At 45.6% G+C, this 25,109-nt stretch overlaps 2 protein-coding genes across 3 annotated transcripts in view; one reads left to right on the top strand and one right to left on the bottom strand.

The window, feature by feature from the left end:
• Positions 1 to 1,343, bottom strand: part of DPYSL5 (dihydropyrimidinase like 5) — a 21,560-nt gene extending 20,217 nt beyond the window's left edge. Inside the window, exon 1 of the mRNA XM_028496585.1 lies at positions 1,332 to 1,343. Coding sequence (XP_028352386.1) covers positions 1,332 to 1,343 — 12 coding nt within the window. The remainder of the gene's footprint in view (positions 1 to 1,331) is intronic.
• Positions 1,344 to 2,754: 1,411 nt separating this feature from the next.
• On the top strand, positions 2,755 to 10,606 carry CENPA (centromere protein A). Of its 2 annotated transcripts, XM_007108414.4 has the most exons (5): positions 2,757 to 2,967; positions 7,859 to 7,968; positions 8,480 to 8,557; positions 8,843 to 8,998; positions 9,372 to 10,606. In XM_007108414.4, the coding sequence occupies exons 1-4, from the start codon at positions 2,874 to 2,876 to the stop codon at positions 8,975 to 8,977; spliced, it is 417 nt and encodes a 138-aa protein (XP_007108476.1). In that variant the 5' UTR covers positions 2,757 to 2,873; the 3' UTR covers positions 8,978 to 8,998; positions 9,372 to 10,606. The 2 variants fall into 2 exon arrangements, with proteins under 2 accessions (XP_007108477.1, XP_007108476.1); XM_007108415.4 differs by lacking the exon at positions 8,480 to 8,557 and having other exon boundaries at positions 2,755 to 2,967.
• The last annotated feature ends 14,503 nt before the right edge of the window (positions 10,607 to 25,109 follow it).

Raw genomic sequence — 25,109 nt, 5'->3', positions numbered from 1 at the left:
TTTTAATCTGACACCAAAAGCAAAGGAAACAAAAGCAAAAATAAATAAGTAGGACCACTTCAAACTAAAAAGCTTCAGCACAGCAAAGGGAGCCATCAACAAAATAAAAAGGCAACCTACTGAATGGGAGAAAACATTTGCAAATTATATATCTGATCATGGATTAATATCCAAAATATATAAAGAATGCATACAACTCAATGGTGAGAACAAATAAACAATTCGATTTATAAATGGGCAAATGGGGACTTCCCTGGCAGTCCAGTGGTTAAGACTCCGCACTTCTATTCAGAGGGCACGGGTTCGATCCCTGGTCAGGAAACTAAGATCCCACATGTCCTGCGGCGCGGCCAAAAATAAAATAAAAACGGTCAAATGATCTGAATAGATATTGTTCCGAAGAGGACATACAGATGCCCAACAGGGACCTGAAAAGATGCTCAACATCATTAATCATCAGGAAAATGCAAATCAAAACCACAGTGAGATATCACCTCACATCTGTTAGAATGGCTATTATCAAAAAGACAAGAAATAACAAGTTTTGGGGAGGATGTGGAGAAAAGGGATGACTTGTGTGCTGTTGGTGGGAGTAACTTAGTGCAGCCACTGTGGAAAATTGTATGGAGGTTCCTGGAAAAATTAAAAATAGAACGACCATGTGATTCAGCAATTCTACTTCTGGGTATTCAAAGGAAACAAAAACACTAACCTGAAAAGATATATGCACCTTTGTGTTCATTGCAGCATTATTTACAATAACCAAGATTTGGAAACATCTAAGTGTTCATCAATGAATGAACAGATAAAGAAATTGTGGTATATATATATATATATATTCACAATGGAATATTATTCAGGCATAAAAAGAAAGAAATCTTGCCATCTGCGACAACATGGATGAATCTCAAGGGCATTATGCTAAGTGAAATGTCAGTCAGAGAAAGACAATACTGTGTGATCTCACTTATATGTGGAATCTTAAAAAAAAAAAAAACAACCACCCCTCTATTTTCTACCTTTGCTACTTATTTCTAATGGAGCAAAGCAGAAGGTGGTCTAAAGCAGCAAAGAAGTCTAAAGCAGAATTAGTGAGTGAAGATTTGCTTTGTCTGATTAATGGGTCCTGAGGACTGGTGTAGTAGGACTTCTTGCCTCTGTGTCACTGAAAAACAACTATCCTTCTGTGATTTGACTGCATCTCAATGGGTTCAACCAAACATTCCTTTCCCTTCCTTCCTCCCCTTCCCTTCCCTCCTCCTCTACTCTTTCTTTCTCCCTTTCTTTCTTTCTTTCTTATTGTGGTGAAATATACACAACATAAAACTCACCGTATTGACCATTATTAAGAGTACAATATAGTGGCATTAAGAACATTCACATTTGTTGTGCAATCATCACCCATCTCCAGAACTTTTTCATCTTCCCAAACTGAAACTCTGTACCCATTAAACAATAATTCCTCTTTCCTCCCTTCCCCCAGCCCCTAGCAACCACCATCCTACCTTTCTGTCTATGAATTTGACTACTCTAGGCACCTCATGTAAGTGGAATCATACAATATTGGTCCTTTTGTATCTCATTATTTTGCTTAACATAATACCTTCAAGATTCATCCACATTGTAATATATATCAAAATTTACTTTCTTCATAGGGCTGAATAATATTCCATTGTATGTATATAGCACATTTTATTTATCTATTCATTCACTTGGACATCTTTGGCTATTGTGAATAACACTGCTATGAGCCTTAGTGTACAAATACCTGTTCAAGACCCTGTTTTTAATTGAATATACACCCAGAAGTGGACTTGCTGGATCATATGGTATTCTGTGTTTAATTTTTTGACCAAATGCCATACTGTTTTCCACTGTAGCCGCACCATTTTGCGTTCCCACCAGCAGTGAACAAGGGTTCCATAAAATCACTGATTTTGTAACATATTTCCTGATTACAGTGCATGTTAACTGTAGAACATCTAGATAATGTAAAAAAAAAAAAAAAGTGTAGAATATAAAATCCCCTTTATTCTAACTACCTAGTTTTACATTTGACCTCAATACATATTATCCCCAACAGGAAAGGAAGGGGTCATTTCCCTTTTACGAAAATGCTGGAGAGTGTGATCCAAAAATAGAGCTGAGGCCTGCCCTGCTTGACCTCATGGTCAGAGGCCCCATCCTGGCTGTCCCAGGACCCTAATCATCAATAAGGTTCATGCAGTTAAGCTGACTTCTGAGTCATATTCATGGGCTGCTCCTGGTCTCAGGCGAGACATGGGATGGTCACATTCTCCGTGGGCCCGTCTCCTCATCTTTAAAACCCACCTCAAGATTGATAGAGCAAAACATAAAATGTTTGCGCAAGGTGATTCGTCTAGAGAAACGCGTTCTACACACGCACCAGCTACATCTTCATAATCGAGCTTTCATTTCTCGACCAGAGAGCACCGGAGGACCTGGGTCTGATCCATCAAAGATGCGATCCTGCCCCAGGGAGCGGAGGACTGGAGCAGTTCCCGCCTCATTTCACTTTTCCAAGTTCCCGTTGGCTGATTCCTACCATCGATCCGCCTTGTCCGCGCTGTCTTCTCCTATCACCGCCGCCGGTAGCCTCTCATCCTGTGCTCTCATTGGTCCTCCCCGCAATCGCTCTGCGCCAGGAGCGTTCCAGAGGCAGCCACTGGGAGTCGCTGGATTCGGTTTTTAAAAAACGCCAGCAGTGAATCCGCCGCGAAGCGGGCAATTTGAACGCCACCCAGCCGGGGCACGCGGCCGGGGCGCTGCTGGCCCTCCCCTGGACCCCAGCCTCTGCCTCTGGACCCGGAAGGCCGAGAAGGAGCCGCGGTCCGCAACCCTGAGCGCCAGCCATGGGCCCGCGCCGCCGGATCCGCAAGCCCGAAGCCCCAAGGAGGCGCGCCGCGAGTCCGGCTCCCGCCGCCCCCCGGCCGGGCCCATCCTTAGGTAACCCGCCGTGATCCCTTTCCCTCCGAGCCGGCCTTCCTGCAGCCTGTCTGTGAGGTGGGTACGGCCGGGTCCGCGTGCCCATTTCACAGACGAAAAATCCTATGCTCGCTTGCTGAGCCTGGGGTCCAGCCCAGTCTCCCGACTCCCTGTCCGCTGGCCTTCCTCTGCAGGGGGGCAAAGGGGTTCTGCCGTCCAGTATCCGCTCCGGGACGGCCCAAGGTCCAAGACCGGGGAGGGACTGGAGAAGGCAGTTCTGAAGAGGAGAAAGGACTGGCCCAGACAGTATTCTTGATTCTACTAACGTGTATTGAGTACTTACCACTAACTAGGCATTGTGTTAAACTCTTTATATGAATTAACTCAAATTTATATTGTGCCCATTTTACAGATGAGACAACTGAAGTGCAGACAGACCTGATAATTTGAACAAGGTCACCCAGCTTGTTCCCACAGACACGGGATTTTTAAAAATCGGTGTTTGTGCTTTTTTCAAATGCAAAAGTATTGGCTGCTTTTTGTGACAATTTAAAACAACAGTTCTAATTTTAGAAGCTGCCTTTCCAGGTTTTTTTGGTGTTTTGTTTTGTTTTGTTTTTTTCCTTCAGTGAGTGGCTGTATTGGTCCTTAACCAAAGTGCCCTAACTCAGCCGGTGCTCTCACCTTGCTCCCTTCCAGAGGTAGCATGCCCGGAAACAAGGCTGGTCTGTGGTCCTTAGTTTCTGTGCTGTGGTCTGGTGGATGGGGTACCCACAAACAAGAACCGTGGCAGCAACTGCTTTACTTGTCTTCTGCTCCACAGCTAAGAGCAGGGTGAAGAAAGTATTATTGGTTATTTATAGATGTTGCTATTGTGAATGAGTTGTTTTTTATTTTTCTTTCCTTAACATAAATAACCTTTGCATCTAGCTAACTTGCTGAATTCTCTTGTTAATCCTAATAGTCTTTCAGCTGCTTTAATTGAAATTTTTAAGTGGACCATTATACTGTTGGCAAATAATGACTTTTGAGTCTTCTTTTCATTTTTATACATTTTATTTCTTATTTTATTGTTAGTGAGGCCCTGAGACTAGTGTTGAAATAAGAGCAATGTTTTGGTCATCTTTGTCTCATTTGTAATTTTAACAGGAATATTGTTACATATGATGTTCACTGTTGCTTCCGGATGTAGAAGCATCCTTTCAACTCCAGTCCCCTGATTCACGCTCAGCTCAGGACGACCTTGCCTCATGCTTCATTGAGATAATAGAAGCCTCCAGACTGGATTCCCCTTTATCTTCTCACAACAGAGAACCTAGGTGACCCCTTTCCATCAAAAGCCACTCCTCCTCCTACATGAGCTCTTGGTCATATTCTTCTGTCACCTTCCCAGGGGCTTTCTGTTTTCCTTACCTCCTGCACTTGGAAGTAAACTCATGCTCCTTACATCGGCATTTGGCAAATGTGCTCTGCTATTTCTGTTCTAAAGAAAAGGGCACCCCACATCCGCGGCTCCCTCATACTCCCCATTTCTCACTTCTGCCCTTCACAGCTACCCTTTTTATTTTATTATTATTTTTTAATTAATTTATTTATTTTTGGCTGCGTTGGGTCTTCCCCGCTGCATGCGTGCTCTCTCTAGTCGCGGAGAGTGGGGGCTACTCCTCGTTGCCGTGCGCGTGCTTCTCATCACAGCGGCCTCTCCCGTTGCGGAGCGCGGGCTCCAGGCACGCGGGCTTCAGTAGTTGTGGCTCGTGGACTCTAGAGCGCAGGCTCAGTAGTTGTGGCGCACGGGCTCCGTTGCTCCGCGGCGTGTGGGAACCTCCCGGACCAGGGCCCGAACCCCTGTCCCCTGCACTGGCAGGCGGACTTCCAACCACTGCGCCACCAGGGAAGCCCCACAGCTACCCTTTTTAAAACAGCCAGACTTAAGTCTACACACGTGTCTGTTTCCCCTCTTCCCAGACACCCTTCAACCCATTCCAGTCTGACTCCCCACAACCACTACCCTTCCAGTACCCTTGAACTGCTGTTGTGAAGGTCATCAGCTACTTTCATGTTGCCAACTTTATTAGACATGCCTGTGTCCTTCTCTTACCCTGTCTCTCAGAAGCATTCGACACAGTGGGTCATTTCTTCTTCGAAACACTCCATCCCCCTGGCTCTGTGATACACACGCTCTGCAGTTTCTGCTCAGTGGTTTTTACTGCCTGTGCCACCTCTCTTCAGCATGTTGATGTTGGACTTCCATGGTCTACTTTTCCTTTCTTTCCCTTCCCCAGGTGGGCTCATTCCTCCCCGTGGCTCCAGTACATTCATACGCTGAAGCTCTCACATTTATAGCTCCAGCCCACATCTCTCCTCTGACCCCGCACACCTACATCCAATGGCCTTTCTACTCGAAGACTCTTGGGTATGTCACACTAAACACATCTAAAAGCACACTTTTGGTTACTCCCCTCCTGCCGCTTCATCCCCGGTTTCCCCCATTTCAGGAAATGGCATAGCCACTCACAGGATTGTTTAAGCCAGAAAACCGGGAGAGATTTTTCATCTCGCCCCCGTGTCCGTGCAATCCAAATGGAAGCTCAGGCACTTCCACCTCCACGTCGCATCCTAACCATGCCACTCGTTGCCTTCTCCACTCCCACCAGCCTAGTCCAAGCCCCCAGCACCCTGACCTGGCTATGACTTCCCTTCCACTCTTGTCCCTTTTCGGCTCTTTCCTTACACAGCAACTGGAATGATCTTTAAATGTAAGTGGATCATCTCTCCGTCCTGCTTAAAGCTCTTCCGTGGCTTCCCATTACCTTAGAATTAAATCCCAACTCCTTATGTCGGATTTTAAGACCCAACTATTGAATGTTTAATCCCAGTTCTTTCCCATGATCTCTCTAATTGGTTACTTTTCACAAGCACTTATTCCTGAGTCATAGACTTCACATCTTCCCTTACCCCTCTGAGGTTATTATGTGTGTTTTTCTTTCTCTCTTTTCTGTAATAACTCAAGTCCCTCTGGTATTGGTTATTTTGTTTGATGAGTTTGGTCCCTTCCTTTCATGGTGTTGGCCTTTTTACATTGCTTGGTGATCTTTAGTTGTGTTCATCTTTCCATTCTGTGACTGCCGTGTCTGATTATTAAAGGCTGCTTCCAGCGACTGGATTGGGGACTGGTGGTGAAGAGGGAGGCAGGTGCCAGTAGCTCATCTCCTGGGTGTAGGGCCTCCCTCTTTCTAAAAAGTCCCCTGTTTCTTTGGCCCCTGGGATAAAGTCTCCACTGCCAGCGCATCTCTGCATTGCCCCTCTGTCCCCATTTGCTCTTGGCAGCTTGTCTAACACTTGGCAATTAGTTCACCATATTAAATCCCTTCTATGCAGCTACTTGATGTGGATTCTCTCTTCTTGGCTGGACCATGAATAACATTTCTTCAAAATGTTAGTTTTCGTGGGGTTTTTTCTTCTTTTTTTTATTTGTTCAACTTCTCAGAGATTCATTTTGCTTTTATTGGTCCTTGGTTTAATTTATGGAGCCAGCTGTACTTTTTTCGTTTTACACTCTTTTTCATTAAGTTAGTTTATTATCTTTAATATTTCTTTTGCTCTACCTTCTTTTGATTTACTTTAATAATTCTCTTCCTAATACGTGAGTTGAACACTTAGTGGAATTATCTTTTAATGTTCTTCTTTTCTCGTAGATAGATCTTGAGGCTGAACATTTTCCTTTAGGACTATTTGGCTATATCGCTTAAGTTTTAAGGTGTAGACTTTTCATTTTTATTCATTTCTAAATAGTCTAATTTCAGTGAATTTTCCTCTTTAACACGAGAGTTAGAAGAATTTTTATTTTTTATATTCTTGTTTTTTTAATTTCTGATCAGAGTTTGACTTTTTTTTTTTTTTTTTTTTGTGGTATGCGGGCCTCCCTCTGCTGCGGCCTCTCCCGTTGCGGAGCACAGACTCCGGACGCGCAGGCCCAGCGGCCATGGCTCACGGGCCCAGCCGCTCCGCGGCATGTGGGATCCTCCCAGACCGGGGCGCGAACCCGGTTCCCCTGCATCGGCAGGCGGACGCGCACCCACTGCGCCACCAGGGAAGCCCCAGAGTTTGACCTTTTTGATTTCTACTTTTAGGAATGCTTTTAAGATTTTTTTGTCTTTTTTTGTTCTTGTTGAAACTAGGCTTTGAGCCAAAGGCTCTGACTTCATAGCCCAAAGGCCCGACACTGGCACTGAGTTATGCCACTTCTGAGCTCCCACCTTGGCCGCTAACGTGTTCTGGCCAACTGTCTTAACCTCTCTGGGCCTCAGGATAACAGAGACAAGGGAATTGTACTAGATAATCTCTCAGATTCCTTCCAGCTCTTAAAAAATACCTAAAAATTGGACTTCCCTGGTGGTGCAGTGGTTAAGACTCCGTGTTTCCAATGCAGGGGGCGCCTGTTCGATCCCTGGTTGGGGAACTAAGATCCCACGTGCTGCGCAGCAGAGCCAAAAAAACCCTAAAAACAAAATTGGAAACTGGGTTTCCAATCCAGGTGGGAAAGATAGAGGAGGTGCACAGAGTACTGTGGGCCCAGAGGAGGGAAGTGACCCATCGGTTTGGAAGGGTTTGGGAGTCAGGAAAGGCTTCATGGAAGAGTCGGCATTTAAAATAAGACCCTCAGAGGATCATCACTGAGGGTCAATAGGACCCTCAAAGGATCACTTATTCATTCATTTAACAAAAATTTATTTAGCACCAACCACTGTTCTCCAGTTGCTGAAGATAACCGCAATGACTACAATAGACAAAAATCCCTGCTTTTGGGGAGCCTAATTATATACAGTCTATGATTTGATAGTTTGACAGCCAGGTTGCAGTGCACCACCATTTTCCACTGCATTTTGCTCTATGACCCAACTCTTTTGCTCAGGTGCTTCCTCCCGTCCAGCTGCTCGCCGGAGACATCGGGTGCTGAAGGAGATCCGAACTCTTCAGAAGAGCACACACCTGTTGTTAAGGAAGAACCCCTTCAGCCGCCTGGTGAGCTCCAGGGAGCTTCCCGCCAACCCCCATGCCGCCTCCTTTCTTTAAATTTCCCAGGTATTGGGCCCCTATCGCCTCTTGCCCAAATAGCAAGGGACCTCTTCTCTAGCCTGGTCGGGGACTCTTCATCTTCTGAAAACATGAGCCCACCAAGGGCACCTTCTAATTCTTTACAGAATTAATTTCTAACCCCTACCACCTTTGAACTGTGTTCTTTGATTACGTAAAAGGAACTCTCTCATCCAACCACCCTTTCGTCCCTTGTCTTGCCCTGAGAGATAGTCTCCTCCTCTCCCCACCACCAATGAGGAGAGACGGGCCAGTCTCTAAGCTCCCTGGAGTTGACACCAGCTACTAGTTAGGTTCTATGATTAAGGGCCAGGAAGGAATAACGGAAATGAAGATTCATGGAGACTCATGGAGAGAGTCTGTCTTCTCTTGAATCTCCTTTTACTCTGCTCCTCCCCAATCCCCTTCTCCCTTGCTCCCCATCCCCACTCCTTCGCAGGCAAGAGAAATATGTGTTATATTCACTCGTGGTGTGGACTTCAATTGGCAAGCCCAGGCCCTGTTGGCCCTGCAAGAGGTAAGAAGGGGGCCAAGGTACAGTTGGGTGAGGGGTGAGTATGGGAGAAAGGCAAGGCTAAATCTCACCTCCTTGAAAAGAACAACAAGGAACACCCAGGGTTTGGAGGCTAGGTTCTCCTTTGGTGGTAGTGGAATTCCCAGACAAAGTTCAGTCTCATTCTGTGAATAATCCTTCCCCACAGTCCTTGAGCCCTTAGAGACTGAGTTTAGCAGGTCTCTCAGCAAAAAGCAGCCCATGCCCCCTCATCTGTGTCAGTCTTTCTGCTTTTCTTTCTGTCCACAGGCAGCAGAAGCGTTTCTAGTTCATCTCTTTGAGGATGCCTATCTCCTCTCCTTACATGCCGGCCGTGTCACTCTCTTCCCGAAGGATGTGCAGCTGGCCAGGAGGATCCGAGGCATTCAGGAAGGGCTCGGCTGAGCTCCTGCTGCCCGTGACTCTGTAAGCTTTTCCTGCTCACCAGAGAGTGAGTGCACTTTGGGGGAAAAACACCTAGCTTCTCATCACTGTGGTGGGAGTTTCTGTGAAGGAATCTTCCTTCTCCATCCTTAGTCCTTTGCTGCCTCGCCTTCCCTTTGTTCTCTAGGAAAGGTTTGACCTAGTTTTAACTTGAATGCTTGGGATTCTGTGGCTCATGCCCTTTTGTACAATGTTAAATAAAGATATTTTTCAATTAAGTAATGACCAGACAACCTGAATCTCTGACAGGGTTAATCCTCTCCATTTTACAAGGACCAGATGACCTCATTTTGATTAAAACAAAGTTCTTATTTTTGAAAATGTCTTGTTAGTAATTGTGATTCCTGTATTTCAGGGATGATACCAGGGACTCTGCCTGTAACTAGGACCAGATCACGGAGTACAAGGTGCTGCCTGGACTTGCTGTCTCTGAGCAGAGTGTGTGTGTTGCTTTTGTAATCAGGTATTTTTAAGAAGGAGAAGACTGCATGGCTTTCCTCTGTAACAGAGGTAATACATGACAGAAGCAACACATTCCAAAAGTCCTGACAATAATTTTCAGATGAAGAGACTCCAAGTTTGACTTCACTTTGCAAATTATTCACACACCTGATGATTTGGAAGACATCAGATTTTCTAGGTTATGAGAGAAAAGGATATTTACTGATTATTTTAGATCTTTCTGTACCATTTAAAATTTTTACCATATGTATATTTACTTTTATTTAAAACATAAGGGAAAAAATAAGAGAAGACCACTTCAACCAGTTGCATGGAAGAGCCTGGTGCATCCAGCATACAAATCTCCATCCTTCAGATTGATTTCATCCTTAGTGGCAGCAGCAAGTTCCTGTGTGGATTGTGCCTGTCAACAGATTATATAGCTTTTCAAAAACTCAATTGGGATGAAAACAGGAAATCGTTAAGGTTTGATGTTCTGGCTCCTTCTGGTAAATTCCTATCAAAATCATTCAGAAATTCTAGCTTGTAGAATTTATTTTATTCTTATTTGCGAGTCATAGATGATGTATCATAATTTATACTGCAGAATTTTTCATTCCAGGACTTTTAAGAGCCTTTTCAATGTTTTTACAGGTATTTTTTATAACTTCCTTGTGGAGAGATAATAAAAATAATTCTTTAATGAGAAAAAGTTGAAGCGAAGTCACTATTATACAGAGATTATACTGTGTCCTTTGTGTGTTAGCGTTAAGTTCTTCACCTGGACACTTTGCCAACAGCCACAATTTAAACAAGAGAATTCAGGGATGTGTTTTTGTCTCCAGTGGAGTAGAGCGTGAGCAGATAAAAACCTTGCCCATCTCTTGTAACTGAAAGCAGTTTAAGAGATTTCCAGAGAAAGAGGAAGTGCCACCCGAAGACTTTTAGATATTGTGTGTGGTGAAAACGATGAGTGAGGGCGGACACTAATAATGATGTGTCAGCCAACTGAACTGAGAGACAAACTAAAGGGAAAAGGACCAAGTTCTGTTGTGTGATAGATTTTAACCCTTCGGAAAAACCGTTTCCTGTTCGACATCACCTCATTTTTATGTAGACATTGGAATAAAGCTTACCTATCTATGACTATATTTAAAGTTCTTGTCAGTATGTTATTAATCAGAAGGTTAAACTAGTTCTCTTTAAATTGACACTTCTCTGCTCTCTTAAAATTGTACTAACCAGGACCCCACTGTAACACATGGTCACATGTCACATGCAAATGCCAGGCAGGATGTGTGCTCAGCACCACAGAGTATTTGTACAGTAACGTGAGAATAAGTAATTTACACCATGATAATGTTATATAACATCATTACAATTTACTGTAAACTTTGAGCACTTACATTGCTGACGTTGTTGGAGTTTTGTTTTTGTTTTTCTCTACTTTCTGGGTGATTTCACCAACATTATGTTCTAACCTTTCCATTGAGTTTTTTATTTCTGCTTTCACATTTTTTAATATCCAAGAACTCTCTTATTTTTTGAATGTTTCTTTTTTATAGCATCCCAATCAGTATTTACTCAAAAAAAAAAAAAAAAAAACCCAATCTAGATATTTCAAGCCAAGCAGAATTTAATGGAAAGGATTGGTTAAATGATGTCAAGAGGGCTGGAAGAGCTAAAGGGAAGAGAGGATGCTACCCCAGGATCAGGAAGCTTCCAATGCTCAAAGCCCACACTCACTGCTGCTCGGCTGGAAGCATGGCCCCCGCCACCACTGCGTTAGAACCACACCAATGCTACTGAGCAAGAATAAGGAGCCCCCGCCCCAGCCAATGCTGCTGTAGCCAGCACTGACACCGAGGAAGCTCCTGTCATCCGCTGCTGCTTCTGCTGCCAAAGGCACTACCAAAACAACAGAGAAATGTCTCAACTCCCACCTGCCAGGCCCCACCAGCATTTTCCATTGGCAGAACCTAGCCAGAGCAGCTGCAAGGGAGTCTGAGAACCCAACTGTTGCCTTCTAACCCCCTTGCGTTAGGGACGAGAACTTGAGAGGGTGAGGATGGAGCTTTGAGGGCCAATAGACAATCTGCAGGACGTGTGCTCTCAGCACCCAATCCCAATCTTGTTTCATGGATGCAATACCATTTTAAGGATATTTATTATAATCTTGCTACTGGTTTTTGTTTTCTTTTTGCTGCATCATCCTGTTTCCTCTAAGTTGTTTTTGTTTTTCCTGTTAGTTCTTGTTCCCCTTTCACTTTTAAGGTTTTCCTTTAATGTTTAACAATCTTTACGTTTAAAAGTGGGAGACAGAAAAGCTAATAGGTAGTTCTGAGCATGTTGGTGGGGCTTGTTGACTTGGAGCTTTACTGTAGAATGGTCAGGTGGGTCTTGTGTTGGGGACACCCTGCTCTCTTAGGCCAGCCAGATCCCCAGGGGAGAATCATCCAACCCTTACCACTTGGACAGCAAAGGCCCAGCTGGGTCTAAGAGCTGAGTGACGGAGTGCTGAATATGCAAAGTTCACTGTGCATAAGCTTCCTTAATCTCCCTGGCTTTGGCCTCCTGAAGTCCAGAGACTCGATTTTCTCTTCTCTTGGGAATCAGCCTCCAAGCTTCTGCTGGGATGGGGGAAAGAGAGTCACCAGTGATTGAGTGGTAGGAGAGGAACATTTAGGGACTTGTTTCCTAAGCAGCATCTAACCAATCCTCTATTTTAGCCAATCCTCACTCACACCCAGTTGCTGAAGTAATTGATGCTCTTTTGTTCCTGAGCCTTATAAAGATTTTGCCTTGTAGGTTGTGATGGTTCTTAACTTCCCCCACTGCTAGTTTAGGATTCCGCTCTCTTGGGTCTGTGAAGTCAGTTTCTACTCATCCATCTGCTTTCTAAGTTTCAGGATTTTTGTTACTGTTTTTTCCTGTCCTGTCTTCCCCATCCTTATGAATTTATGTTGAGCTTCCTATCGTCTATAGGATTGTAGATTGGCAGTTATTTTCTCTCTTTACATGAGAAAGCTGTTCCACTATTTTCTGGGTTCTCTTCTTGCTGTTGAGAAGCCAGCTCTCAGTCCAACAGATGCTCCTTGGAAGCTAATGCTATCTCTGACTTTCTCTTCTTAGAAGATTTTTCTTTGTTTTTGGTGTTCTGCAATGTCATTCTGATGTGTCTAAGTGTGCATTTCTTTTTATTTGTCTTGCTTGGCATTCATAGGGCTTCTTGGATATGGATTGATGTCTTTTTATCAATTTTGGAAAATTCTCTCATCAAACACTGCCCCTTTGCATTCTCTCTCCTCTCATTCTGGGATGCCGATTATCTGTTTGCTGGGCCTTCTCACTGTATCCTTAATGTTTCTTCCCCTCTTCTATTTTCCATCTTTTTTCTATTAGTGCTGCATATCTTCTTTCTTCTGCTCTACCCTGTAATTAATTGATTTTCTTTCAGCTATGTCTAATCTAATTTTAAACCAGACCATTTTCTTAATTTCAGTTATTGTATTTTTAGTTCTAGAATTTGTGATTCTTTTCAAAATTGACCTGTCACTTTTTATAGTTTCTAGTTCCCTGCTTAAAATGTCAAGCTTGGCTTTTATATCCTTTAACATAGTAAGCATAGTTGCTTTACAGACTATGTCTGATAACTTTCATATTTAGACTCCCTCTGGATCTGTTTCTATTTGTGGTTTCTGTTGATTCTCACTCATGTTTTTTTCTCTTTGGTGTTGATTACATTTGATAGTATGCCCGACACATCTATATGAGGAAATAATTTGAGGCCTAGAATGGTACCTTCCTCTAGAGAGGATTGGCATTTTCTCTGCCATGTACTTGGAGGCACTAAACATTCAGAACCACCTTAATTCAGTTTTAGAGCTTGAGATTTTCTGAGCCACCCAGATGTTTCAAAGCCAAGGTATGGTGTCAGGTTGGAATTGTTTCTCATTCACTTTATTCTTAAGGTACAACCTGCCCTCCAAGGTCAGCTTATCATGCTTACCTTGGCAGGCCTGCACTTCAACCTTTGTCTCCCTAACCCCACAAAGTTACCAAAAGCATACCTCATTCCTCAGCTACTTTTTTAGGGCTGGCAAACATCCCCATGAGAAAGTGTTAGGCCTAATCTGCTGTTAAACTCATCTCTAGATTTCTGTCCTCTTTGATTTTGGATCAGTAATTACTAATAAGTAGTCACTAACTTGTTAGCAGTTTAATGCTTTTAAGGAGGAAAAAACATAGTTGTCCAACTTTTTTTAGTTGTCTTCAGTAGGAGAATGGTCCAAATGACTACTGGCATAAAGACAGATAGACCAATGGAATGGAATAGAATAGAATAGAATAGAATAGAATAGAATAGAATAGAATAGAATAGAATAGAACAGAATAGATAGGGAGCCTAGAAATAAACCCTCGCATATATGGTCAAATGATTTTTGACAAGGGTGCCAAGGCCATTCAATGGGGAAAAGACAGTCTTTCCAACAAATGTTTCTGGGAAAACCAGATATCCCCATGCAAAAGAATGAAGATGGAACCTTACCTAATACCATATAGAAAAATCAACTCAAAATGGACCATAAACCTAAATGTAAGAATGACAATTATAAAACTCTTAGAAGAAAACATAAGGCAAATACTTCACAACATTGGATCTGGCAATGATTTCTTGGATATGACACCAAAAGCACAGGCAATAAAAGAAAAAATAGACAAATTTGAGTTCATGAAAATTAAGAATTTCTGTGCATCAAAGGACACTATCCACAGAGTGAAAAGGCAGAATGAGACAAATATTTGTGACATATATAATGAGATATATATGATCTATGATGATGTATACATAACATATAATGATGTATAATGAGATAATGAGACAAATTTCACAGAATGAGAAAAATTTGCAAATCATATCTGTTAATATCAGAATATATAGAGAACTAAAAACAACAACAAAAATTTGATTCAAAAATGAGCAAAGGGGGCTTCCCTGGTGGCACAGTGGTTAAGAATCCGCCTGCCAATGCAGGGGACACGGGTTCGAGCCCTGGTCCGGGAAGATCCCACATGCCGCAGAGCAACTAAGCCCATGTGCCACAACTACTTAGCCTGCGCTCTGGAGCCCACAAGCCACAACTACTGAGCCCACAAGCCACAACTATTGAAGCCCGTGCGCCTAGAGTCCGTTTTCCGCAACAAGAAAGGCCGCCGCAATGAGAAGCCCGCGCATCGCAACGAAGAGCAGCCCCCGCTCGCTGCAACTAGAGAAAGCCCGCGGGCAGCAACGAAGACCCAACCCAGCCTAAAATAAATAAGTAAATAATAAATAAGTAAATCTATAAAAAAATGAACAAAGGACTTGAATAGAGGAATATGTTGCAACAAGAATGTTAGTTTTATAACTCTAAACATTCAATAACATTTTTTTCAAATTTTGTAATATTATATCTTCCCAATGGGAAAAAATAATGAGACTCATTCCTGAATGTTTATGTTTAAATCTCAGTTGATAATAGCTATTTTCATTACTGGCTAAACTGTCTGATGAGAATATACTGTTAGTTCCAAATCCCCAGCCTGTAGAGGATTCCAAGAAATGGCACCCAGAGAGTATCAAATGCAGCTTGATCCGGGAGAGAAACAAGAGACATGCGTTTCAGAGTCTCTAAGTGAGCTGAAGAGAACTGGCAAGGTGCCTCTCTCTGGGCGTTTGCTAAGTTCTCGACGGTCCCCACTCCACCCCAGACAACTGAGTCAGTGTGGACACCCTCTCTGCGCTGACCATCAACTTTCATGGAACAGGGTCTTCAGAGTAGATGGCAGAAGGCCAGATACCAGATGCCAGCGAAGGTTGTGGACAGAAAGAGAACTGTCATTCTGTCCAAAAAATACGAAACCATCCCTTTGCCTAACAAGTGTCTCTCCAAGCCTCTTCAGTGTTAGATTTGCTCGGTTTACCAGTGCGCACACAGGGTCAAAGCTCATTCTCCTCCCTTTCATCAGATCACACTCAGACACCCAGAGAACTGAAACCCTAACTCTGCTGTTAATAATAGCATGACTCACCTGCAACTTTTCCACAGAAAAGCAGCAAAGAACAGGAGGCAGCCAACATCAGATTAGATCCAGATTCCACCACAAGGCGCAAGAGACAGCGTAGTTAGTACACTTGAGATAAAATTAGTTTTTTTCAAGCCCTTTTGTGGAATCAGACTCGTAGGTTTGGGAATAACGGTAATAACCAGCCAGTGTATACACACACCTATGCCTGAATCTCCTCTCTAACAATGTCCTCCCCACACCTCCCTGCAAAGCAGCTGGCTGTTCTCTCCTTGGACTCCTCTACTGACAGGGAGCTCATTACTTCCCTAGGCAGCCTATTCCATACCCTGATACTCTGACTCCAGAAGAATCAGTAATTTCCTCCTACTATTTCCAGTTCCCCTTCTTGGGACCCATATAGGTCATACCTCACTCCTCCCCAACAGGACAGGCTTTCCTGCAAGAAGACAGTCCAGTGACAGCTCCAAAGTCACCACTGGACTGACTGTCGTGACTATTAGATCAGAGACTCCAGCTCCTTGGCTTGGAGGTTATTAAAATTTGGTTTTGCCATTCAAATCAAGGAGGAAAGGGAAGGTTCCAGGCCCAGACAAACGCCCTCTCTGAGCACCTCCCCCTCCCCCAGGGGAGCCCCTTGCCCCCAGGCCTTTGTTGCTCACTCTCAGGTCTCCTGGGGGAGAAGGTAGGACAGGGGCATCGTAGGGGTGGAGGGGGCTGGCTTCCCAGGACCACCCTGGGCTTTCTAATTCTCTAAGGAGCGTTACGTGCACCCATCTGTTCACAACCTATGTCTAAAGCCAGGCTGCTTACAGTCTCGAGGAAGAGGCACGGGCCAGCCGAGAGGCGGTGCCTTCATTTCCTGCACTGCTGTGTCTTCAGCTCGTCTCTGACCCTCCCATGCTGGGCACCACAAGGCTCTGGCCACCATCACAACTCTCCCCCTGCCTGATGTCCTCCTTTCTCCCCTGCAACTGAACCAGTATTTTTTACAAAATTTTAAAAAGTTGAGTAGATAAATTTACTCTGTAAACTACCAACTTGGTAGACTGAGTATAGAAAAACAATTCAACTAAAACTTACCAGGCACATTAATATATGAATGACAGTGAGGAGATGGCCTGGTAGTTAGGTGTGGTGATTAGAAGGCCGTACGTGCTAACCAACGGTCACTGGGACCAAGATCATGGCACACCAAATGCAAGGTCACCAACCCCTGAAGCTGTGTTGGGAGGAAGTGGAGCAGCTATGATGACAGGTCCGCACGCTCAGCCCGAGGGATTAGCAGTAACCAGGCGCCTCTCGTCCTCTCCTGGAGCCTAGAGAGATCAGGATAGGACAGTCCTGCAATACCACTCAAAAGATATCCAGGGGCTCGCATAGGCCTGGGGCCGCACGGGGCTCTCTCCCTGGGGTCCCTCCCAGCCTCCCCCTTCCACAGCCAAGGAAATGGAAACCCAGAGAGGTTGAGTGAATTCTTGAGCAAAGAAGCTCCCCTGACTGAGGTCGAGGGGATTTTGCAGGCATGAGGTAGAGGATGGTTCTTAGTCCTGCCGCAGAGATGGGGATGGACGACCAGCCAGGGAGACCGCCATGGGGAGAGAAGGGACAAAGAAAAGAGACACAGCATTAGACTGTGATAGCAGTCAGCTGAGTCACCCCCAGGATCCCAAGCGGCCCCAGGATCTTTGTTCTCCCTAAACCCATTCCTACAGAAAGCAGAGTCCAGCTCCTCTGGGGCCCCAGGAAGCTCTCCAGCCCTCACCTTTCCGTCAGGAGAGAAAGGGGTGGGAGCCCTAGTGACCACCAGGGCCAGGTACGACAGACGTGGCAGGACGTTAGGGACACTTCCTGTCCGCCTCCCTCCCTGCTGCCACTGCCCTCACTGGTACAGGATTCTGACTTTGGAGACCCCTCTAAAATATCCCCTTGGCCCTTGTTATGGGCTGAATTGTGTCCCCCGCAAATTCCTTTGTTGAAGTCCTAACTCCCACTACCTCAGAATGTGCCTGTACTTGGAAACAGAGCCTTTGGAGAAGTAATTAGGGCAGAACAAGGTCATTAGGGTGGGTCCCAATCCAGTGTGACTGGGCTCCTTATAAGAAGAGGAGATTTGGACACAGATGTGTATAGAGGGAAGGCCATGTGGAGAAACAGGGAAAAGATGGCCATCTACCAGCCACGGAGAGAGACCTCAGAAGAAACACCCCCACTGGCACCTTGAACTTGGACTTCCAGCCTCCAGAACTATGAGAAAATAAGTGTCTGTTGTTTAAGCCCCCCCCCCGCCCCACGTGGTACTTTGTATGTCTGCAAGCGAATACAGCCCTTGTCTATCACCCGGATCTCACTGTTACTGCGGCATCCACAAGACGACAGGCTGTGCGACGGTGGAAGTGGACACTGGGCCCATCACAGAGAGCGGGTGCGGTGGTGTGGGGAGAGGAGGTGAAACGTCACCCAGGCAGACACAGGGAGTGGGCTGTTCAGGGCAGCAGGGCTCGGGTCTGTGCAAGTGAACATGCCCAGTAGAAGAGACCGGTCTCTATGTGCTTGGGAGGGAGTCCCAGACTCACTTGGCCTTTTCACCGGCACCCCGGGGCAGAGGATGTTGAGTCAGAAGGAGAACTGTAGAACTCACGGTGGGAAGAGAGCTCTGCAGGCCCCAGGCTCACCTCTAACCTCCAGTGGGGCAAGAACCACAGGCCACAGGCCCAGGGAGAAACCGGAAGGAAAAGAAACCCGATTAGATCATAACATCTGTGCAGGTATTTAAATTAGAAAATAACTGTAAAAAGAGAGACGGAGCACATTGGTAAAGAACCTTCCTGTTCCAGAGGCTTTCACGTGGCTGAGACTCACCTGTCCTTCCTGACAACTCTGAGGGGACTGCCGGGACCTCACCTTCCACACGAGGTAGTGAAACAACCAGAGTAGCAAAGGAATCTGGGCCTGGCACGGGCAGCCCCATGTCTGAAGCCCGACTCTGACTGTGGCTCCGTAACTCGGGCAAGCTGCTCATCCCCCCTCAGCCCCGTTGCGGGGTCTGGCAGCGCCTGCCTCCTCATAAACGGCAGCAGCTGCTATTGTTATCACGGTTCCATAGCAATGCCTTCAGGGAGGCTGAGCGGCCATGTGGCAGAAGCTTGAACACAGTCTTCGGGCCAAATTCACAGGCTTGGACAACCTGGTACCAAGCAAGGAGTACGGCCACATAAACCGGCTGTTGGCCCTCAAATCGCCTTCACAGGAGCCCTATTTCAGGACTGTTGCATGACGAGGGCTCAGAGGGCAGCGGTCTCAGGCGCTAGGACTTGGTGGGGGGCTTCAGTGGTTTAAGCAATTCTGAAAGGTTGTCATTAGCTATTGAATAAAATTGGTCACCCTCAGTTCCCAAGCAGAGGGACTAATGTACCATAACATCTCGAATTTATTTGGTGTCTTTCTGCCAAGGAGATCAAAGCACTTGAAAATAATTTCCTCTAAACTTTTGTGAGAAAGAAGCCAGTGGGGGAAAAGCACATTTCACCTATGAGCTCCGCTTGACATCAGTCAGTCTCTGAGACTTTATAAGTCTGTATGTTCTAGCAAAAGGCTTTTGCACCTATCCTCAGTGGTACTCTGGCAAGTAAACTGACAGGTGGGGTTGACCCCATTTTACAGATGGGTAAATGGGAGCCCCGGGAGCCTGAGTGCCTTTCCCAAGCGAGGACTTTCTCATCATGCACGGCTGGCCATTGGTACCTCCATGCATTGTCATGTTTGCTATTTTCTCCTTCCCAGGGCTCCCCCCAATTCCTCCTATGTTCTCAATCCCTTCCCCTCTCTCTTCGTCCCAGGACTCACCTTCTTCGACCCTTCTACACCTCTATCTCCCGTGCAGAGCTTCATATGGCTATGTACCTGCAGCTGGAAAAACCTCCCCCCGTACCCTGCTGCCCCTCCTCTTAGCCAACCCAGGTCTGGCCCTTCCTCTCCCTGGCAAGTTTCCCCTGACTATCAACCGTGGTTGCTTCTGTCTTTTACCACTTACTCCTGAGCCCACAGGCAGACTTTCACCTTCACCCCTTACATTGCAACTGCTCACCAGGCACTGTTCTCAATATCCTGAATAATAATAACCACCATACATTGAGGGTCTACTGCTGCAGGTGCTGTGCCATCCATCCTTAAATGACCTTGAGAGATGGGTACTGTTAGCCCAGGTTACAGACGCGGTCACAGAGGCTCACAGCATCTGGTTCAAGTTTATAGCAGCCTGACTCTAAAGCCAGTGCCTCTCCTGCTTCTGCACAATCCCTCTCGCTGTGCTGCTTTATGTGCCTGGTGCAGGGCAGGTCCTCATCGCCCGCCCAACCCCCCAGCCGCTCCCCTTCTTCTGCCCTCCTGGCCATGAGTTTCCCAAGGTCCTTCCTCTGTCCCTCTGCATGGCATTCCTGCACTCTCCCCAGGCTTCAGCTGGGACTTCTCTCCAGATGGCCCCCAAATCCACCCTCTGGCTGCAGCCTCCTGCAGATTTGGGTTCTGTATCTCCAAATCCCCTTGGCTGCTCAACATCCTGGGGTCTTGCAACATAAGTTTCTAAACCCAGACTCCACAGAGCAACCTCCATCTTGCAGGAGCTAGGCTTCTGCCCACTGTGCTCCAATTCTCAGTCACCTTGGGCTTTTCTGTAAGCCTGGCCTTTCCACCTCCCTGCCAGTCACCAACACACAATTCTTTCTCCCTGGTCCTCTCAAACTCATTGCTTCCTTCCTCACCTCATCTCCTTACAGCTGATCTACTGCCACCTTCCCACTGGCCTTTCCTGTCTCTGTAAGACCCCAGGCCTGGACCCCTCAAGTCTCCTGCACGTGCCCTGGGATTGGCCTTCCTTGGGGTGGAGGGTCGTAAGGACTCTACTCCTCAGTCCTGACCTCCTGAAATAACTCCACTTCCACAACCTGGACACCACACCCAGTGATGCCCCCACTGAATCCCTCTACAGAGGAGGCACAGGGTTCAAAGTCAGACAGGCCTCAGCCTGAAACCTAGCTGTCCCACTCACTTGCACTGTGACCGTTAGGTTGGTAACTTAACCTCTCTGAGCTTCAATTCTCTCATCTAAAATTTAATCAAGCTGTTGGAAAGATTAAATGGGGTTTTGTTTGTAAAGCACTTAGCATACCCCTGGCACCTTACTCAACAAGTGGTGACTGATTTCTTTACTGGAGACCAAAATACACCCCAGACCCACATCTGCCCACCTCCTCACACCCCACGCCACCTTGGAAACCTCTCTGCCGCAGGAAGGGCATGCCCCCTCAGGAGTCATCTGTAAGGGGAGAACATTTGACAGCAGTGAAAGCACATTTAATGCCAAGAGGAGATGGAGAATTACTCGCTTGGGCAGCAATATCACCCCAGGTGACAGCCAGGACCAGCATAAGGAACAAAACCCTCATCCTAGCAGCAGAGAAGGGCTGCTTCCTCCCTCGGGACATGACACTGGGCCAAACCCAGGCTGGTGTCTCCCTTTATACACAGGATGGGCCCTGCAGCCCCTCCCACAGGAGGAGCTTGATGCTCTTCCACCCTGGTGCTTTCAGGGACTGGCCAGGCCTGCGGCTCCCTCCCCTCCCCACCTTCCAGCCCTGGTGCCAGGTCCAAGCTCCAGCCACAGCAGCGTCACTCCCCTCCTCAAGCCCAGCGCTGCTCGCCGGGGCTCCAACCCTCAGCCCTAACGCATGGACAATCAGGCTTCCTGAAGCTTTTTTTTCTTTTCCATACTGCCAGGGATTCAGGAGTCACACAGAAATTGAAGTCACATAAAAATGAAATGGGGGCTTACCTGAATTCATTCTTGGTAACTGTGGTCAATCAATAAAGCTCTTCTCTGGACTTGAGAGCAGGACAGGACTCACCTCTGGGTCAGGGATCTACAGAGGTTTTATTCATTTTTTTTCATTTTGTTCATTTCATGCTCCACTTTAATTATGCTGATTTAGTGGATCTGAGTCAGGAGTAGCTCAAAACTACACAATGAAGAATACTCTACTTTAACAACAGTTGATTTGCAGGTCTAGGAACGATGGCTTGGAGGTGGCGTCCAGCTACACACACACACACACACACACACACACACACACACACACACACACACACACAGAGAAATAAGCCTTATTTAGACACCTTCTGGGGTAATAAAGATGCTGTAGGGAGACAGGCACATTTGCAGACTGAAGATGGGAATGTAATTGAAAGGGTTCAGAGTATGTCACCCCCAAATATGCCACTTTGGCATACTGATTATTTTGAATTAAAGGTACTTTTAAGAAACAGTTGGTACAAGAAGGACACTCTGGGCTTCCCTGGTGGCGCAGTGGTTGAGAGTCCGCCTGCCGATGCAGGGGACACAGGTTCGTGCCCCGGTCCGGGAAGATCCCACATGCCATGGAGCGGCTAGGCCCGTGAGCCATGGTCGCTGAGCCTGTGCGTCCGGAGCCTGCGCTCTGCAACGGGAGAGGCCACAACAGTGAGAGGCCCGCGTACCACAAAGGACACTCTGACCCTCCTTTGTCCTCCCAAAAGCAAGAGATCAGTCTCCCATGTGGAAGGGACCCTCCCTGTACCAGGAGGATAGAAGACATCCTTATCACCAGGGACAGGGAATTTAGGGCTGAGAAGCCTGTATCAACAAAACTGGCAAAGTAACCCATATCCTCCTACTTACTTCTCCCCTATTTACTACCCATAGCCCAAACTCCTTTGTCTTGTCAATTCTTCACAAATATATTGTTTCTTTGTCTAAAAAGTATAAAAATCTCCTTCTCTGGTCATTTCTTTAGGTCTTCTGTCTCTCGTGAAGGCTCCCATGGACATGTAAGAATTCAATCAAATTTGTATGCTTTTCTCCTATTAACCTGTCTTATGTCAGTTTAATTCTCAGGCCCAACCAAAGACCCAAACAAGATGGAGGATAATTTTTCCTCCCCTACAAAATCTAGTATTTTCTTTTAAAGCTCTTTAAATTATGAGTAACCAACAGTTTTGCCATGAGGGTTTCCTTAATGAAATAATTATACAAAGGTACCAAGATAGATCTTCAAACATGTTTGTTCTGGACTATTTATAATAGCAAAAAAAATGGAAACAACCTGGAAGTCTAAAAACAGTCTACAGTTAAGAGTTCTTCATTGCAAGCAACAGAAACCATTTCTGACTGTTCTAGATGGAAAAGGGGTTATTAAAAGGATATATAGTGGCGAGTGCCTGAGGCCACAGACAGAACTGGTGCAGAGGGCTCACCTCTGCACCACAGCGTGCACTTCCAACCCCACCAGCACCAAACGCTGGTCATCACCACCAACTCCACCGCCATAGGCTGCCCAGGGAGGCACCATTGTGCTGAAGCTGCTGCCTCTACCAGATAGGCAGTGTGTCCTCACACAGCCGGAGGAGCAAGGGAGTTCTCTTCTGCCTCATATAAAGGCATTCATCTCATTCCTGAGGCCTCTGCCTTCATGACCTAACACCTCCCGAACACCCCACCTCCTAACACCATTACAACGAGCTTCCGAATTTCACCATAGGAATTTGGGAGGTGATGCAAACATTCAGACTATAGCAGAGCACACTAAAAGTGTGACCCCCCCAAACTTTTATAGGTTTTACTTCCAGGAACCCCACTAAGTTTTCATGGTGAAGATTGGAGAAAATCCCCCTTGCGATTCTGGCATGGGACGGGGAAAAGTAACTGTTTTGAAATAAGGTTAGAGCCCTCCAGGGCAAACCTTACCAAAACCTTATCTTACCTGAGGGAAGGGCAATTATCCAGCTCTGTTCCTCTATAAACTTCCTGTCTCATGTAAGGGAAGAGAGAAAAAAGGATGAAAATTGCTTCTGAAGGTCATAACCCAGGGACTCGGTCCTGCTTAAAAAAAAAAAAAAATGAGATTTAATCATAAGGTTATAGAACCCGTCCCTTCCCAACACCTTACTGCCACATCAACAGGCTCCAGGATCACAACAGCAGATTACAACTGAAAAAGCTGCAAGTCACAGAGTCTTTTTAAGAAGGAGTTCTTAGGGGAACCCAAAGATAACGGAGGAAGAAAAAAAACAAGGAAATTAAAGGAAATAAACCTTTGGCACCCATAGTGAGTATTAAACACAGCCCAGGGACTTCCCTGGCAGTCCAGTGGTTAAGATACTGCACTTCTACTGCAGGGAGCGTGGCTTCAATCCCTGGTCAGAGAACTACGATCCCGCATGCTACTTGGTGCGGCCAAAAAAATAAATACATAAAAATAAAAAAAGTAAACACAGCCCAGCTCCTACCCACAGTAACAAAAAGCCTTACACTAAAAGCTTAATTACCTCAGTTTCTCTTACCCAGAGCATCATGTCTAGCTTTCAACAAATATGGTAGTTATTAATCCAACTATATCAATAATCACTTTAAGTGTGATTAAAAATTAATTAAAAAACAGAAGTCGTCAAAGTGAATTCTTAAAAATTTTTTTAAAAAAGACCCAACTACATGCTGTCTACAAGAAACCCACTTTAAATATAAAGACACAGATAGATTAAAAGTAAAAAGATGGAAAAAGATATACCATGGTAACACTAATCAAAATAAAGTTGAAGTGGCCATGGTAATCTTAGACAAAGAGACTTCTGAACAAGGAAAATTATCAGAGGTAAAGAGGTCCATTACATACTGATAAAGGGGTCAATTTTCAAAAAAAGACATGACAAATAATTGTAACAAATATACTACACTGATGTAAAATGTTAATAATAAGGGAAACACTGTTGTGTGTGTGTGTTGGGGGAGTATATGGAAACTCTACTGTCTGCTTAATTTCTTTGTACATCTAAAACTGTTCTAGGTCTTCCCTGGTGGCACAGTGGTTAATAATCCACCTGCCAATGCAGGCGCCACGGATTCGAGCCCTGATCCGGGAAGATCCCACATGCCATGGAACAACTAAGCCCGTGTGCCACAACTACTGAGCCTGAGCTATGTAAAATGTTAATAATAAGGGAAACACTGTTGTGTGTGTGTGTTGGGGGAGTATATGGAAACTGTACTGTCTGCTTAATTTCTTTGTACACCTAAAACTGTTCTAGGGCTTCCCTGGTGGCACAGTGGTTAAGAATCCGCCTGCCAATGCAGGCGACACGGATTCGAGCCCTGATCCGGGAAGATCCCACATGCCATGGAGCAACTAAGCCCGTGTGCCACAACTACTGAGCCTGAGCTCTAGAGCCCGTGAGCCACAAATACGGAGCCTGCCTGCCACAGCTACTGAAGCCTGCATGCCTAGAGCCCGTGCACAGCAACAAAGACCCAACACTGACAAATATAAATAAATAAATAATTTTTTTTTTTTTTTTTTTTTTTTTGCGGTACGCCAGCCTCTCACTACTGTGGCCTCTCCAACTGCGGAGCACAGGCTCCAGACGCACAGGCTCAGCGGCCATGGCTCACGGTGCATCGGCAGGCGGACTCTCAACCACTGCGCCACCAGGGAAGCCCCTAATTAATTATTTTTTAAAAACTGTTCTAAAAAATAAAGTCTACTAATTTTTAAAAGGTAAT

This window comes from Physeter macrocephalus, chromosome 12, assembly GCF_002837175.3.
Source record: "Physeter macrocephalus isolate SW-GA chromosome 12, ASM283717v5, whole genome shotgun sequence".
Lineage (NCBI taxonomy): Eukaryota > Metazoa > Chordata > Mammalia > Artiodactyla > Physeteridae > Physeter > Physeter macrocephalus.
This window is presented reverse-complemented; position numbering and strand designations above follow the sequence as displayed.

What these genes read in the sequence shown, in the direction of transcription:
- CENPA (XM_007108414.4), top strand. Translation starts at nt 2,874, where the DNA reads ATGGGCCCGCGCCGCCGGATCCGCAAGCCCGAAGCCCCAAGGAGGCGC. An exon ending in CCGGCCGGGCCCATCCTTAG is followed by an intron (nt 2,968 to 7,858) that starts GTAACCCGCCGT and finishes TCTTTTGCTCAG; the next exon opens with GTGCTTCCTCCCGTCCAGCT. An exon ending in CCCTGTTGGCCCTGCAAGAG is followed by an intron (nt 8,558 to 8,842) that starts GTAAGAAGGGGG and finishes TTCTGTCCACAG; the next exon opens with GCAGCAGAAGCGTTTCTAGT.